Raw genomic sequence first — 18554 nt, 5'->3', positions numbered from 1 at the left:
GGGGAGCAGGCACTCTTACTTTTAGATGCGAGATCGTGGGCCTGTCTGGTGCCATTCCCCCTCGATCGTTGGCGGCCAGCGGCGAGTCAGGGAGCTCAGAGTGGGGAGGAGAGGAGAAGAGGCTTGTCGTCTGTTGTGCGGCGCACGGCTCGGTTCATGTGTGGAGCAGCTAGCAGGGTAACTAAACGATGATGGAAAACGCTGACAACGTTTTCCATCGTCGATTTTAATCGACTACATCGATTAGTTGTTGCAGCTCTAGTCAAATTGAAAATCACTTTCGACTGCATTAACGGAAAAAAAATCAAAGGAGCAGGATGGAAAGAACAAACAAAATTCTAGCCGTGAATGCATTTTTTTAATGGAAACTCTGGACACTCCATTCATTTAAAAATGGAGCTCTAAAATCAATGAAAATTTCGAATGACATTGTACAAGTCTCTGATGGCATTATCGAATGTTCTGCTGAGATTTGTTTTGTGCGACCGTGCATACGAATTTCTACCTGTGTACCCAGCTTCACACATTTACAGATGCCTCCAGAAGTATGTCGTTCTGCATTGTTGGTAACTTAAGTGCTTTGTAGGCCAGGTGAGGTTTAGTTTATTTGGGTTGCATATGTATTCCAGATTATGCAGGGTGGACCTGACTGTTTTTTGTGCACAGTGGATTGTTGTTTTGTCAAACGTGACATTGGTCTATGATCGGATTGGAAGGTTGCAGCATCAGCATGTAGCACTAGTTTCAGTTAATAATTTGGAGTAGATAGTGATACTAGTCTGCTGACTACTTAGAGCCGTGGTGGTCAACTTATTCAATATAGGGGGATTTACAGCGCAGATCCTGAAATCAGCATAAGGCTGTAGACATGTGCGATTCGTTTCGATCGTCGACGAAATTCGGACGAATTTTCGGAAATTCGGACATTCGGATGTATCCGAATTCCGAATTACAGACATAACGAATGCAAACGAATCCGAATTTCCATTTCCGAAATTCGGTAGTGGTAGTTCGAACGTTCGTTTCGTTTTCGGTTCTTATTCGTTTCTTATTCGTTTCGTTCGTTGGAGCAAATTGACATTAGAGAAGAAGAAAAATATTTTTTCCCCCTCAAATGTCACAAACGAACGAAACGAATAAGAAACTAATAAGAACAGAAAAAAAAAACGAACGTTCGACCTACCGCTACCGAATTTCGTCCGAATCCGAATTGACTTCCCGAAAAACGAAATAACACAAATCCGAATTTAAAACTAAACAATTTTTTTGGCAGTGCACATGTCTATAAGGCTGTGCATAATATTCCATGTATGCTATGCTACAGAAAACTACAGTGTCGAAAACAGTAGGTGTTCGGAGACTGAAGGCATGTTCAGGCTACACACCTTCTACAAGAGTGAGGGAAGACTGGGGGGTATGCTTCAGGAGACGGTCATTGATTGGGATAGACAGTTAAGCCCCCTACACATGGGCATTCTGATAAGGTCCATCTGTTTTTCAGGCGGACCTGATCAGAAGCCCAATGTTAGTCTATGGGCAGCCTGATGTACATCCAGTTACCGCTGGCTCCAGACAGGTCCAGAAAAACAAATGGATCAGGACCAGTTGACACCACAAAGTCTGGGTTCCAGAGCGTTCGGCCTCTGGAATGCAAGCCGGCCGGCTCCCTGCGTTCAGGGGCGGTAGGGGTATGGCGGTGCATTGAAGTCAATAGCAATAGCCACGTCCCCCGCCTGCAGTGCGATCGCGCGCACCCGGAACGCAGGCACTAATGTGCGATCGCACTGCGGGCAGGGGTGTGGCTGCGGTGCCATTGGCTTCAATGCACCGCTACGCTCCCTCCCGCCCCTGAATGCAGGGAGCCGGCCAGCTTGCGTTCCAGAGGCCGAACGATCTGGAGCGCAGACTTTGTGGTGTGAACCGGCCCCCTGGGTTCTGTTTCAACAGACCTGACTGCACCGGATCGGAGGTAATTGGATGTAAATGGACACATCCGATTCCCCATAGCACAACATGGGTTCGGTAACTTCTGATAGACGCAGATTCAAAATCAGTGTCCCCTGCGGATCAGAACTGAAGGCACAAGTCCAAAGAAGCTCTTCAAATCAATGCTCTCTATCATCCCATTGAAAATGTCTTGGTCCACATTTGATATTTCCCTCAACAAGGTCTAAAGCCTACTAAGGATAGTTATGATAAAGGAGCAGACAAATTCCATGATTTTTAAAAAAAAAAAAAAAAAAAAAAAAAAAGCATCTGGTACTTAACATTTTGAAGCATATTTCATAGCTGTTGAGGGTAGCCCATTGTCCCTGGTCATTCAAACTGCATGATAGCATATCAAGTGAATTGGTTAATTCTTGACTTCTGTGTTTATATATTCAACCCCTGCTACACAATGTGGTTTTGGTCAGTATTTGTTTAGGGATTGCTTTAGTAGCTTTCACTGCATTAATGATGCAGCTAGCTGCTCTTTGGTGATGGACCTTGTTACTTACTAAAATATGGGAGCTCTTAACGTGTTCCTCTGCGACTTGGTTGTGTGCTACTGGCTGATGGCTGAGTATGAAGACTTACACTTGTTCCTCTTAATGAGCTTTGGTGCCAAATAGTGGTGTGTAATGGTTCATTGTTGTAGGGGATTATGTAGGTTCCTCCTGTATGTTGAGGCCATTCCCTCATTCCTTTGTTGGTCCCTCTTTGACTTTGGAGGAGCTTTTGGTACTTAGACCTTCAGTGGTAAGAGTTTTATGTCGTTGTTATTGCTAAGACTATGATAAGACAGCATATGTCCATCAGTGATCTCTATAAATAACTAGAGATTTCAATCTACATCTGTCAACTGACTAATCCTTTACTATTTATGCATTTCACCTTTTCTTGTGTGTTCCAGGTTACCATAACTGGCACTCCACATGCAAATGCCATGTTTCTTAAAGAGGAATAACCACAAAGGACTCAATTTCTTGCTTGGTTCAGAATGTGTACATCAATACAAAGCATGGAAGAAGACGCTGCTTTTATATAAGTACCTGAAAAAGACTGTTACATCTGGATAACAACTCTGTTTAAATATGGCGGGTGCAATTGCTTCAAGAATGAGCTTCTCTTCTCTAAAGAGGAAACAGCCCAAAACATTTATTGTCCGTATCATTACGATGGATGCAGAGATGGAGTTTAACTGTGAGGTAATGATGCATTTCTAGTGCTCACTGTGTTGTTCTTTGTTTGTAATGCATATACATCAGTTGGCATTTAGTTGATCAGTTGAGCCAAAAGCTTTCTAGGCAATAGTGACTAAGTGAGCAGTTGACTGGTACAGGTGTATAGCATAGATGAGACATAAAGTACCAATTTCATCTCTCCTATCACGTTTTCTTGTCTGTGTGTACACTGCAATCTGGTTATTCGCTGATGAAACAAGCACGGAAGCATTTTACTCACTTTAAGGGCCTGTTCACACCATCCAATGCGTTCACGGCACCGTTCTGTGCCATGAACGCACTGGATCGCATAAACAAATCCTCCCCACATTCTGGAGGAGTTGTTGCGGTAGTGCCACTGCAGACACGTTGACTGCAGCGGAACGTGTGGTACCACAATGCCCTGTGTTCCAGTGTGATGCGATCACAAAAAATAGTGCGTGCACTGCAGGAAGAACGCATGTCTGCGCTTCCATTGAAATGAATGACACTACCTTGCCCTCTCCCACCCCAGAAAGTGGGAAGGCTTTGTTTATGCGATCCAGTGTGTTCATGGCACAAACCATGCTGTGAAAGCATTGGATGGTGTGAACAAGGTCAGAGGATTAATTCACAAAGCTTTAACACAAGGATGAGGAGCTTTATTTTTTCTTATTTTGCCTAGGCATACAATAAGAGGAAATTACATCACATGGAATCCAGAAACCAGTTATCAAATTCTTTTAAAAAGATAGAAAACGTGGTCCAACTGACTGTAGAAGGAGATGTAAACTGTTGCCAACTGTAAATGTTTAACTGAATTGGCTACTGGACAGGAGATGATGTATGCCTCTGATGAGTATTGCACGCTAGTTGGAGAGCATATCTGTTACAGAGGGGTTATCCAACCTGATCTAGAGACACCCGATCGCTTGTATTAGCAGCAGGTGTCACTGCCGTTGTCCGTCCCAACATCCGCTGTGCCTGGTGCAGCTGGGACCGGCGCAGCTGCTATGTGACAGGAGATGAAAGGGAGATCAGTACACGACCTCCCTCTGATCTTCTCTCCAGTCCCCGAATGCAGGTAGTCATGTAGATTACATGACGTCCGCATTCTGCTGTCACTCTCCAGCTTCAAAAGCAGGGGAGAAGCTGGTGAAGCAGATCTTTGCTTCATCAGCTTCTCCGGGGGTGACATTAGGTCCTGGACCCCCTGATGTCTCCATAAAGAGGACCTGTCATGTAAATTGGCTATCACATAGGGGGCTTCTTAGTCCCCTATGTGATAGCAATAAAGTTAAGTGTTAAAAAAGAGTAATAAAAAAAATGAAAGAAGCATAATTGTTTTTTTTTAAAACACTACATTTTTTTCATATCCCCTGCCCCAACATGCACACGCAAACATGCTCTATCTGTCCCCAAAAAATGTTAACAAATTGCAAGGCTATAATCCGGTCATACTGATTGGTGAGACACCCTAACATTTTTCAAGCCCTGGCTATGAGAGTGGAAGACTTTTTGGTTGTTGGAAAGATTTAAATAGAGATGAGTGATTGGAGTCAGATGGGCTTAGAATCAGCCAGGATCGGACAGTTCTCAGTGGGTATCTACACGTCTCAGCTGATCCATTCAACTCAGTTTAAGCTTTAAACCAGGAATAGGCAAGCTCAGCACTCAAACGGTTGTGAAACTACCAATCACATCAGCCTCTGGGAGTCATTCCTGTGGCTGTCAGAATCTTGCAATGCCTCATGGGACTTGTCGTTCCGCTACAGCTTCAGTGCCAAGGTTGCCTAACCCTGCTTTATACCATATATTGAAGCATGAGTGTTTATCAAGCACAATAGAGTGACATATATGTTAATGAGCCCATTAGGAGTGTTGTTCTAATCTATTGACTAGAAGCTGTTGTTTGGACTGTTGCAGCTCCTAAAGTGTATCTTAACCTCAGATTGCAGGTTCCTTGTACCCCTGAAATTTTGTCTTTTTTGGCCTCTTAGATGAGAAGGACTGGCCTCACTACATACAAATATGTTTAAAGAAGAACTCCGGCCAAATATAATCTTAATCCTTGCATTGTATCTACCAACCACATGCAAGGGTTAGCCCTTCCACTGCCAATGTGTTTTTCTTTTGCACACATCAAATTCCACGTGTGGGCTATAGCCGCAGGCAGTTTGTTTAAAGGGGCCCACTGCCAGCGATGTATCACATACGTCCGTGCATGTCTCCTCCTCCTCCTCTGCTGCAGCGATGGAATGTGGTTCTTATGTCCAATACACAGTGTATTGGAAAATGCGTTTTTCTACACTGTGAGAGGCTGTTTCAAAAATATACTTTACCTCATGATTAGGCTTGTAAACGTCTCGCAAGGGCAGCTGCAAGGAGGTCACTTCCTATTGACATGGGTATGTCCCTCAGAACAACATCTCTCAATGTGTGACAGGCTTTAGGGAGTCAAGGCAGCAGCATTGCTCTGCGTGGAAAGAAATCATTATATGCTGGTGAAGAGGGGTAAAATATGGGGAAATTGGGGTAATGTGCATGTATTGCAGTGATTTGTGGATGTTTGCTACACTTTTTAAAACATTTACAAAACTTTGTCACATGTAAAGTGTATGCAAACCCAAGATGACATAATTGTCGGGATCCGCTTCAGCTGCGGCGTCTCAGTATACCGCGAGCTGTAGCTGGGCACAATACACTTACTGTAGTTCGGGCATTTGTATTGTCTCTGCTATAAACTCACCTATAATAAGAATTTACTCCTTTTCCCCACAAATCTTAAACATACTTTTGGGTGGAAGTCCAGCTCCTGCTGAAATTCCATGCCTCCTCTAGCTTCAACGCTGCAGGTCACATAGACCACAGCGCTGCGGTTGCATCTCTGCCCACTCATAAAATGGAGACTGGGGCCATTTGCTTTGTGATTGGCCAGTAGGAGAGGGGGACAAAGGTGCGATTGCAGTGCTAAAGTCTGTGATGTGTGGACTTGAGAGAGGGTTTCCCCAAAATGACAGGCAGTATATGGGTTTTTTTTTTTTTTTATATCTTTATCTTTTAAGAATCTTCCAGCTTATTCAATCTGAGCAGGTTTCTTATGTTTGAACTGCTTTTAAAAATATTTGCCAAGATCTCAGAGTACAGCTGCTTGCATGCATTCGGACATGGAGTGATTGTAATTTCTGGCCTTTTTCAGGTCACACCACCCTCCTGCCACTCGGCTTCTGCGGTGCACAGAGGCACTGTAATCTCTGGCATGGCAGCTCAGCTCACCATGCCCATACCTTACCCCGACTTCTGGTGTAGAGGACTGCTGTCAGGATTCGGAGATACAGTTGACCGCTCCTTAGTGGAGGAACGCTCCTGCAGCGCATCCCATTCTGTCACCACATACCCAAAAACCCCTCCTTTCACTCTTGCCAAAACAGCTGACCTCCATCTTTATTCCCCCTGCGCCACACCTGCACACCAACCACCATTTTTTTTTGCCACTACTGTACCACTACGCACTTCTGTGCTAGCCAGCAGTGCAGTGACTGTTACAGATTTAGCTTGTTCAACAAACGGGGACACTTTTGCTATTACGCTGTAATTGTAATGTAGTACACCTAGTTTATCATATCCGGGAGCACCATCTATACTCTGTCCAAACCTACTTCTGGCGTGGCTCGTTTTCTGGTCACATAACCATGAATACATCAGGCTTTCCCCGTTAAGCCTACCAAATCACTAATTAAGGAGTTTTGTGGTCATAGAACTGTAACTGCTTGGTAAATGTGCCTCATGATGACCACACAGCATGTGTAAATGATAAGTCTGTGAAATAATACTGTTGGGCGTTGAAACATTAAAAGTTGAACTCGAGGCTAAAAAAAGTCACCCCCCCCGCCTTCCTCATCACACACACTGCAAGGGTTAAATGCTCATTTTTGCCTATAGGTAGAGGAATAAGGTGTAATACTTGCCTTATTCCCGGCCTCCCCTCAAAGGCGTGCCTAGTCACAGTTGCACACGTGCCTCCTCCACATACAATGCAGGACTATTAGTCCTGCCTTGTACATGCTGACTACAAGGAACTGCCCTCAGTGAGCCGAAGGTTAAGGTAAATAATATCCATCCCCCCCTCGAGTTAACTAACATTTACCCCGTGCCGTGCTTAAAGGAAGGATAATCAATAATTCACATGATCAAATAAACATCAGCACTGGGAGCAGTGTAAAACTGTGATCACATTAATGGCCAGCAAGGGACTGTGTAATATTGCTAGCAACAGCATATTAAGGCCACAATGGGATTAGAATGTTGGGGTTTATGAAGTGCCAGCAGCAGTTTATGTATCACTTTTAATTATATGAACATCAGTAAAACTTGTTTATGCATTGTGATGTTAAAGGTAAACTTCAGTCAGAATTAAAATCTGGGCAATAAAATGCTTAAAGCGGAACTGTAACATCAGCTTCCCTCAAGTACCTTCTGTTCCGCAGCTCCGCAATTCCCGACACCATCCTATAGCTATAATAAGAGACAAATACAGGAATTAAGATGGCGTTCATGTTTCCCCCTTAGTTTCAGGTTGAAATTCAGATTCAATGGTCAAAACAATAGCAAAGCATTATGTGTTTTTTCAAGGAAAATAAATGTTTAATAGTTGAATTTAAACCGGTGATTGAGAGAAGCAAATTTTTGAAGGATAACGTGGACTTGTCAAAAATTGCACCTGGGTTCTGTATCAATATGGCGGGTGTTCATTAAATTAGCTCTCATTATGTATGGACTGTTTTGTAAAGTTGTCCTAATTATTAAGGCTCTAGTATTGCATGAGGTCTAATTGTGGGCACTTATGATAATGCTGTTATTTTTTGTATGTATGTGTAAGTCATTAGAAGATAGTCCTAATGAATTATCCTGGTTATTACGGTTTATACTTTGTTATGGTGCACACAAGCTGAGTCATTTTCTCAGTGATGGTTTTAAAAAAAAGGGCAACACAATTCTGCAGCTGAAATACCAAACAGTTTCTGAGCTTTTTCTGCTGTTCTCCGGATAGCAGCTTAGGACCCTCTAGCACTGTAATATCATATTTGTGGTGCACTGTAAGATTATACTGCAGTTATGATGCAGTTTACCTTGAGTGCGGTAAAGAATGCCCTTGAAAGTATGTCCTTATTCCGGAAACCACTTTAAAATTGCAGGCTGCCTTCACCTGCTGTTTTCAAGTAATACTTACAAATCACCTTTACCGTTTGTCACCCACTTTCTTTTAGAAGATGTCAACAATGTTGTTTTATTAGTTTTGCTGTAAATTAATTTTGTGGTTTTCTTTAAAGGAGAACTATGGGGTCAGTGTTTTTCCCCATAGTTCTCCTTGGGGTAACGGGAGGACACAAACTAGCGTCCTCCCGTCACCCTAAGCTCAGTATACCGCGAGCTACAGCTACCGCGAGCTACAGCTACAGCTCGCGGTATACTGAGACGCCGCACCGGAGGCGGATCCCGACTTCCGCCCAGCTGCGTGAGTGACAGCTGGCTCTGCCTATCTAGAGGCAGAGCCAGCTGTACCCGCCCCCTCCCCCGTCCGTTCCGCCAGTCAGCGCTGGCAGATCGGAGCGGGGAGAGGGGAATCCAGCCCCTCCCCCTGTCACGGCAGAGAGCCTTGACAGGATCGAGAGGTGAGGGAACCCGGTATGTTTTACCTCACCTCCGATCTACTGAGCCGACCTGTGACAGTCTCATTGTCACAGGTCGGCTTAGAACTATGACATGAGTGGAAATCACTCATGTCATAGTTCTCCTTTAAAGCAGAGGTTGCAATAAAAAGGAAAGGTCTGCTTAATACAGGGCTATACAACTCCTAGGAGACCGGAAGCCAATGCTCCTTAAAAATTACTGCTAACCCCTAACTTTTAGGGTTTTGTCTAGTTGTCAATGGATCTGGCTCCTTAAAAAAAAAAACATCCTGCTTGCTCTAGGATTAGACAGACTAGCCCCGGAATTCAATATTAATTTGTCCACCCCTGACTTAAAAAAGCTTTTTTTGGACTCTTTTAGTCCTGTTTTGTGTTACAGGAGTACTTTTCCTAATGTACTCCTGTGACCAAATGTCAGCATAAAGCGGAATACTGCCCGCTATAGTGCAGAGCCACGCTGCAGCTGGGAAAGTTTCCGACAGTATTGTCGGGATCCACCCTGCTGTTGGATTGACAGCTGGCTCTGCCTCTCTTGAGCCAGAGCCAACTGTGCCAGCCCCCTCCCCTGTTTGTCCCTCGAATGAGCGCTGGAGGAGCAGAGAGAGGGTAGGTGGGAATCCCTGCTGGGACGGGTGTCTAGCAAATAGAGGCTTGCAATGTAAGTCAGTGTATGCATGCTGGTGTCACCCTGTAAGAAGAAGGAGCCCCCGTAGAGTTGGACAGCGGCACCAGTGCTGAAGGGACACCTTGAAGTGTCTAGAAGGAAGATGACATATACATCAAGAGGTTTCACATAAGAGAACTCTTTACACCAGCATTAGAGGGAAAAAATGGTAGGCTTTAGTGTCACTTTAATATATTGGGGCCCCTTCCCATCACAAAATAGCTTGACATGGAAAAAAAAAAGCATGATGTCACTGTAGTACAGGAGTGCCCCGGGGTAGGTAAGTATGTGTACTAACTTTTTATTTTTTCAATTTCATGCCTGCGTAGCTGATATCTAAGTGTGAAATTTTACGAAACTTTGGTGTTTACCGACCTGCAACTTCCTGGGATGCATGACGTGAATATCCCAGGAGGTTGCTGGTAGCTGAAGGTATGCTACTATTGCCTAGGTGAGAAGTGAAGAAATGGGAGGGTGGAGGGACAATTTATTATATATAGTTCACAAAGGGAATGATCAAAAGTACAGTAAATAGTGAAAGGTCCTCTTTAAATGATATTTAAATACACAATAGGACTTGGCAAATATATTTTTCTGTCTTTCAGGTAAAGTGGAAAGGAAAAGATCTGTTTGATTTGGTATGTCGAACTTTGGGCCTTCGCGAAACTTGGTTTTTTGGTCTTCAGTATACTATTAAAGACACCATAGCGTGGCTAAAAATGGATAAAAAGGTAACTGAGATTACTACAATGCTATGTTGTGTGTATGTATGCCCACCTCTTAGCGGCCTTACTTTGCATATTGAATTAATTCCCTACAGGTACTGGATCACGATGTTCCAAAAGAAGAACCTGTGACATTCCACTTTTTAGCCAAATTTTATCCTGAAAATGTAGAGGAGGAGCTTGTACAGGAGATTACACAGCATCTATTCTTCCTTCAGGTAAGCTTCCATTCCATATTTCTTCCAGCTGGAAAGTTTATTCCCACACCATACACACCAGTTATTGCTTGTTGGGTTTGAACAACAGATTGCGTGTTGGGTTTAAGCAGCAGATCTCAAGCATAAGCCTGCTATCTACTCTCTTTGAGCCATGGGAGTACATTGGTACATGTACTCCTGTTACCCAAAAAAGGAAGTAAAGCCAAAAAAAGGGTTTACACTCTAAAAGTACAAATGTGACCCAGACTATTCACATTTAAATTATTTACATATTTTTACACAGTAAAATAGCTTTAAAACAAGCATACTGACCACTCTAGTTGCTTGTAGTGTGAAGAAATTCATTCTTAAAGATCCCCAAAAATGAAAGCAAAGACTCTAAGGCTGAAGAACTCACACTGTCCTGTATGCATTGCAGTATGTGTGGTAAATGCATATCTGTGAATGGGCCCATAAAGATTTCCTTTTCTTTTCACACTAAACTGCAGCTCTTAGATGTGAACCAGCCCCACAGGAAACAATGCAATTTCTACATGAATTTTACTGTATGTATTCTGACTCCGATCGTTGTGATAGCGATATATCCCTTGCTGAGACCTCTATGCCTGGCCTGTATAAGCAGATATACTCACTGCGGACAATCCTTGTCAGATAGCTGAACTCGTCAATACCGATTCATTCAAAAGAGGTGTTTATTCTTAACATCAGGATTACAGCAGATGATAGGAACAGCAGTCGAATGGTTATAGTATTGTGCGGTCAGAAAATGATGCCTTTTCTAGCATACTGCGCAGAGTATATGTGTCCTAGTTACATGTGGCCTGTAGCTGTGGCCATGACACAGGAAGTACTGCACACAGGAAGAAAGGTGGGGCTTACACAAAAAGGACTGAGTCATCGACCTCAGTGATAATCAAGCAGGGTAACATTAAAAAATACATACACTAACACAAAAGACCACTTCTGAGAGGGGTGTTGGGGTTTCATTCAAATGAATGCACACAGTATCGCACACTAGGTGTGCTATGTCAGGGCTCAAAATTTCCACTCGCCTGCCCGCATTTGGCGAGTAAAAATAAAGTGAGGCAGAGTGGAAATTTGGGTCTCCAAGTACCAGTCCACGGGCCAACTCCGGCCCGCGAGCCGGTACTATGTGGCCCGCAGCCAGCTGACATGTCAGGCACACGGTCGCAGACCGCGTACCTGACTTGCGGGAGCAGCTCCGCGGTCTGCATCTGTGTCAAGGTCCACGGTCTGCATCCCTGGCTTCCTTCGGACGGAGCTCTGACAGTTCTGAGCTCTGGTCGAAAGAAAGGATGTATGTGAGCAGGATCGATGCCTGGTTATCTGGGGGTGATTAGTGCTGCAGACCTCACTAATCACCCCCAGATAACCAGGCAACGATCCTCCTCACAGCCTCCTCCCTGCAAAGACGTGAACAGGTGGGGGGGGGTTTGAGTGTATTATTATTTTGTGTGAGGGGGTTTTAAAAAGGGGGTGCATATTATTTTATGTGTGGGGGGGGTTAAGGAGGGAGCGTATTATTTTTTGTGATGGCCTCGAGTAGCTTGCTGTATTTGTAGGGTTGACGTTCATAAGCTTTAACCTTCTTTTTTTTATACTTTTAAACAGGTTAAAAAGCAAATATTGGATGAGAAAATATATTGCCCTCCAGAAGCGTCTGTGCTGTTAGCTTCATATGCAGTTCAAGCAAAGGTGAGTTTTTTTTCTCTGTTTTTGTCTTTTGATTTGCATGAATATATGACAAACTCTAGAAGCCAGGGAAGCCGTCGCGCCTGAACTCAGGGAAAAAATTCTTAAAGGAGAACTATGGGGTCAGTGTTTTTCCCCATAGTTCTCCTTAGGGTAACGGGAGGACACAAACTAGCGTCCTCCCGTTACCCTAAGCTCAGTATACCGCGAGCTACAGCTCGTGGTATACTGAGACGCCGGAGCGGATCCCGACGTAGATGACGGGATCCGCCCAGCTGCGTGAGTGACAGCTGGCTCGGCCTATCTAGAGGCAGAGCCAGCTGTACCCGCCCCCTCCCCGTCCGTTCCGCCAGTCAGCGCTGGCAGAGCGGGGAGAGGGGAATCCAGCCCCTCCCCCTGTCACGGCAGAGAGGCGAGCGAACCCGGTATGTGTTCGCTCACCTCCCGATCTACTGAGCCGACCTGTGACAGTCTCATTGTCACAGGTCGGCTAGAACTATGAGGTGAGGGAAAAGCACTCACCTCATAGTTCTCCTTTAACCCTTGCAGTGGGGCTCCACTGCAGCGATGGTATGCCCCTCTGCGTTCTTATGTTCCATACATTGTATAGAACATGATGCATAAGTCCCCATTTTCAGATCTCATTAGCATGCTTCCCCAGGGCTGACAGGCATGGCCTGCAGAAAGCCATGCCTTGATTTTTCGTTCACTCTTTAATTTTTTCCCTGCTGCCTCATGCATGTACTGTTAACTCCAGTAGAAAGTAATGGAGCGGACATAAAAGCACCTCTGTACTCTGTAAGCTACTCCATTGTTTCCTGTGAGAGTCAACAGTGCTGTGATAGAATCAGAAAACAGTGGTGCAGGAAGGAAACCCCAAGCCTGTGCTCCAGGCAGGCTGTGCCTCTCTGCTCTAGGTAAGCATGCATCTGAGGACTTGTAAAAGGGGACTTACTTGTGCTTAGAGGGAGTGGTGGGTGGCCGAGTGTATAATATACAGAAGTTTGTTCACAGCATTATACTTGCTTCCTCAGCCAAGAGGATGTTGTCCAAGGGATACATGTACAATGTCCAAGCCTGGGCTTTCAATAGAGAAATAGCATTTGATACTATGATCATTAGATCTCACTCCCTCCCTCTTCTTTTTATGTTGCCTTGAATTCAACAACTACTTCAACTGGCCTGAGATCTAATGGGTTTAATGGTGTATCTATGTGCCAATTCAACGCTTTTCTGACAATTATTGATAAGCATGTTTAAAGTAATTCTGTCACTTGTAAAATAAGATTAGTGTTTTAGAGCTCATTAAACTAATGTAGAAATCAGTTTGAATTACATTTTTGTTGTTGATTAATCAGCCATGAACAATTTACATATTGGTGCCATCTCTTCAGATCACTGCTTTTCTACTAGAACACTTCACTGCTTTGGACAATTAAGATATTTCTCTAAAATTGTTGTGCCCATTGTGAATATAATATTAAATCAATCTTAATCTGCACTGACAGACTCGGCATAAAGATGTTACTTCATCTAATTAGTGAACTACTTCATGTCCCAGTGCACTTTTCTTGTTAGCAGATTCCCTTTTAATATATGGAAACGAGTAGGGCAGTTAATTCTTTTTTCTGTATTACACCATGTCCATCGTTGTGAAGAATATTCCTGTTAACTTTACCCAGTAGAATTCAATGGACCTTTCATCTTGCTCTTTTATTAATTAAATATATCAGAGACTCTACTTAGGTCATTGTTCTGAAACTTGAGGCTCTCTTGGACATGCCTATATTTAACCTTATCAGCTAGTGCAGAATATTGCATTAGGACTTGCAGTGGTTCATGAATTTATAAGGCTTTTAATGTGTATTTTCTGGATAAAAAACTGACCGTGATTTTAGGCAGAACTACAGGAAAATATAAAACATTACACTATTTTCTGCAATTCTGTATTCAGTAAATCAAATGAATTACATTTTAATGCAGATAGTCTTATTTGTGGTGGTAAACTTAATATAAGGGACCTGAAGTGTGACCCCTTGACATCAATGAAATGCCATACATAATGTTCAATGTATGTAATGCTAGATCAAGGGTGGACAAAAGTATATGGCATTCAGAAGCCATTCTCTTTGATCCAGAGCCAGCATGATTTTTTAGGAGACAATTGCATTGTCAACAACTAGAGAACACCTCAAACGTTAAGCGCCAGCTGTAGTTTTTAAGGAGCATTGGCGATCCGGCTTTTTGGATTTGTCCAAAGCTGCGCTAGATGGTTAGAGAATGTTGGCATGCAGATGGTCATAGAATGCAGAAGTGCTACAAGCATAAATGGAGACTGGAAACATGTATCAGGAGGCTGTCAGAGACTGGAGACATGCTACAAGAGACTGCTAGAGATCACAGCTACTACAGTTCTTTTACAAATTGGTGCCCCTTTAAAAAATAAAATTTCTGTCGCCACATTTTATATTCACAGTAGGATCTTCTAAAAGGTCAGAGAGGAAAAAAATACACAAAAAGGAGGGAAAAGAAATGAACGGCACAGATAGAGGAAAGCGTGAAACCACTTTAATATTTTCCTTCGCTTTCCCCAAGTAAACACCTAGGTGGGGAAAATGCTGACTAATGTCTTCACACCAAGCACCAAAAAGGGCCTCAGGTGGGGCAGCAGGGGTCTAAATGCTTGGCCCTGTAGCAAAGCACTCTAGAGTGGTGTCAGCACACTGAGCCATTGGGGGCTCTATTGCTTTGCTGAGGTCTGTCACTCTAACGTCCTGAACATACATACAGAATAGAAGAGCACAGCAATGATCTCATAAGTGTGCTGCTTCTCCTTTACTGCCCTATCTGCAGGATGCAGGAGAAGTGGTTACTATGAAAGTAGAACTTCACCTTTTACTTTATTTTCAGTGCTGCTTGAAATATAGACAGTAAGTCCCCTACTTACAAATGAGTTCCGTTCCAAGAGCACGTCCGTAAGTCCAACAAAGTTAGCTTAGGTAACCAACTAATACAGTTGGCTATATAGTACTGTACTGTGATAGGTTTAGAATACTTTAATACTAAAATACTTTTCACTCAAAAAATACATAAAAGACAAACAAAAAATTATAAAGAAAACATTTTTAATCTTACAGTACCTTGAAAAGTACAGTACAACAGCTGGCATTGATTAAACGGGCAAGAAGAGTTACTGACCGGAGGTAGGAGATGGTAGAGCTGAAGAATCACCATCAATAGGAGATAAAGGACAAGCTGCAATATCATTCATGTCTGACATTGATGGCACAGGTTCTGGTTCCTTGCTGGACTCAATTCTATCTACCCTCTTGAAAAAAACGATCCAGTGATGTCTGCAAAGTAGCTTTTTTTTTTTTCTCTCGTCATAGATGACACTGTAGCACTGGATTGCATTCTGAACGGCTGCTGCAACCTTCGTGTATCGTTCTACGTTCGTGTCCTGTGCTTCAAAAATTAACAGTGCCTCCTCAAATGAAAAAAATCCCCTTGCTATTTCCTGCATTGTGAATCTATTCGGTTGTTCATGATTCGTCAATTGCTTTTACTGCCTGACCAAAGTCGCGACGTAAATAATATTTCTTGAAAGTCGCTACAACTCCCTGGTCCATAGGTTGGATGAGCAACGTAGTATTCAGTGGCAGATGCACTACTTTGACGTTGGGATGAAAGTCATCCATAAATGGGGGGTGCCCCAGAGCATTGTCCAGCAGCAAAAGAATGTTGAATGGGATGTCCTTCTCCAAGCTATATTTCTCTACCTGGGATAATATGGTAGAAAAACCAGCCCTGGAACATGGCCTGTGTAACAAAGGCTTTGTGGTTACTCTTCCACACAACAGGAAGAAAGCCCTTGGCTATGTTTTTTTAAGGGCTCTTGGGTTCTGAATGATAAACTAAGAGAGGCTTCAGCTTCATATCGCCGGAAGCATTGCTACCAAACAACAGATTTAGCCTATCCTTTGCTGCTTTATAGTCTGGCATCAACTTTTCTTCCTTACTGATGTAACTTTGGTCTGGCATTCTCTTCCAGTACAGCGCTGTCTCATCCACGTTAAAGACCTGCTCAGGTAGATACTGGCCTTTTAGCTATAATTTCTCGAAGCGTTTCAGGGAATTCACAGGCAGCTAACGTATTGGCACTTGCTGCCTCACTATTTACTTTTACATTGTGAAGGTTGGCTCTAGCCTTAAACCGATGAAACCAGCCATTGCTGGCATTAAAATATGCGCCCTCTTAATCTTCGCCATGTTTCTTCTTCAAGTCTTCATAAAGGCTTTTAGCTTTCTCTTGAATCAGCATTAAGCTGAGTGGGACCTGATGCTGATCCTGCATCCACACACTGAGAAGTTTCTCCATCTTCTCCATCACCTTTCCACGCTTCTTCGTTATTATTGTGGACATCATTGGCACATGTTCCATGATCTTGTCCTTTATTCTTTAGAATCGTGCTGATGGTTGAACGATTCATGTTATAGGAACGAGTGACGTCTACCATCTTTTTCGCCTCGCTCCAGTTTCTCTATTTTTACTTTTGTTTCCATCGTTATCGCTTGGTGCTTCTTAGCAGTAGCAGTACAAGTGGACACCCTTCGCTAGATACTGTACTCTGTGCAGTACTGTACAATAAAGTACACAAAAAGCACAGCCTCTTGCAGCAGACGCACGTGACAATGTACGCAAGACAAGTGAACGAACTTCCGTGAATGGACATGCGAATGCTCGTTTGCATCTTTTAGGTTCGTAAGTAGGGAACTTACTGTAATTAAGAGAATTGTATTTCAGCCTGCGGTTTTAAAAAAAAAAAGAGAGAATATGGGCTGTGTTCTAATAACAATACACACACTTATTTTCCTTAGTTTTTCCTTGAAGTGATTTTCTTATAGAAAGTTGGTACTATTTATTTCCTCTCTCTTTCAGTATGGAGATTACGATGCTTCTGTACACAAGCGTGGGTTCCTAGCAGAAGAGGAGCTACTTCCAAAGAGGGTGAGTCTAGTTTACATCTTCTAGGTATTAAAATGAGTTGTCTGAGCCAGATTGCCTTTATTGTATGGTATTACCTACAGAAAAAGCCTGCAGTTCTGTCAGTTACTGAGCCTGTTTACCTAATTGCAGCCAATGTGATTCAAACCATCATTCTTCTATCATTCCTATTAAAGATTTGGACTTGATTTATTGCTATGAAACAGCATGGGCTAAGACTATTCTGCTTATAAACCTATTGATATCCCCCCATGTTAATTTATCTTAGAAGAGAATATTTTCACGATTTTTTTTATAAGACGCATCTAACTCTATTGGTAATTTCAAACTCCCTTTGTTGGAGAGACTTTGTCATTTTCCTATTCAAAGCAAGTAACGGTGCCTTTGTGAAGCCTCCCGTCCCACTGATACTTACCTGGTCAGCACTTATTCCTCTTTCGCAGCCTGGGCTAAATTCCTGGTGCTTAAGTGTTTGGATCCCATGATGCAGTGCTCAGGCTTAGCAGCCAATCGCTGGGCCCAAGAACTGTCATCTGATGGTGGGGGTGACATCACTGCTTCTGCTAGATGCTTTTTTAAACACTAACAGGCAATTTGCTAAGATTATGTGTATCAATATGATTTTCTACCTATCGTTATCTAAAATTTTACATTTAGGACTATACATACCCTCTAAAGAGCTACCTTACACATCTAATCTAATTTGCATGCAATAGTTTGTTCAAGCTATTTTTTGGGGGGTTTTGGGTCATAGGAGTATATTTAATAATCTACTCCTGTGACCCAAACTCAGCATAGACTGGGCTACTGCACTATATGCTGACAGCGCAGAGCCGTGCTGCAGCCGTGAAGCATCCAAACAATATTGTTGGAATCCACCTTGCTGCCTGATTTACAGAGGCAGCTGTGTCCGACCCCCTCCCCTGTCTGTCCCTCCAATGAGCATTGGTGGCAAGTTGACAGTGATGGCAAGATGGAGTGTTCTGGGCATCGATTTTAAACGTTCAAATGAAATTCTAACAGCGCATGGTCAACTTTAACTCTGCTGTAGGTTCTGGTCTCTGTCTTTCCTCTACAACCTTGCAGAAATCTTAGAGTAAGAGAGGGGGTGCTGTGAGCAGCTCCAGGGTTTGCCAGTTGTGTGTCACTGCTTTAGGTATTGTATCCTACTTATTTCAGGTGATTAACCTGTATCAGATGACTCCAGAAATGTGGGAAGAGAGAATAACTGCCTGGTATGCAGAACATCGTGGGCGCACCAGGTAAGATAGCAGCTTGGTTTCAGTACCTTTGTAGATTTTATATGGATTGTATTGAAAATGAGAATATGTGCACATGGATGTCTTTTTTTTTTTTT

At 43.1% G+C, this 18554-nt stretch overlaps 1 protein-coding gene across 2 annotated transcripts in view; it reads left to right on the top strand.

Annotated features, from left to right (window-relative positions):
• The window catches only part of NF2 (neurofibromin 2), a 76378-nt gene that overhangs the window by 2506 nt on the left and 55318 nt on the right, over window positions 1-18554 (top strand). For both annotated transcript variants that reach the window (XM_018570200.1, XM_018570199.1), the window contains exons 2-7: window positions 2894-3188; window positions 10142-10267; window positions 10357-10479; window positions 12112-12195; window positions 17132-17200; window positions 18377-18459. In XM_018570200.1, coding sequence (XP_018425702.1) covers window positions 3075-3188; window positions 10142-10267; window positions 10357-10479; window positions 12112-12195; window positions 17132-17200; window positions 18377-18459 — 599 coding nt within the window. In that variant the 5' untranslated portion in view covers window positions 2894-3074. The remainder of the gene's footprint in view (window positions 1-2893; window positions 3189-10141; window positions 10268-10356; window positions 10480-12111; window positions 12196-17131; window positions 17201-18376; window positions 18460-18554) is intronic.

The sequence above is a fragment of the Nanorana parkeri genome, unplaced genomic scaffold, assembly GCF_000935625.1.
Source record: "Nanorana parkeri isolate BGI_ZX_2015 unplaced genomic scaffold, ASM93562v1 scaffold1476, whole genome shotgun sequence".
In the NCBI taxonomy this organism is placed as follows: domain Eukaryota; kingdom Metazoa; phylum Chordata; class Amphibia; order Anura; family Dicroglossidae; genus Nanorana; species Nanorana parkeri.
The sequence above is the reverse complement of the archived record's forward strand: the minus strand, read 5'-3'. Positions and strand labels throughout refer to the sequence as shown.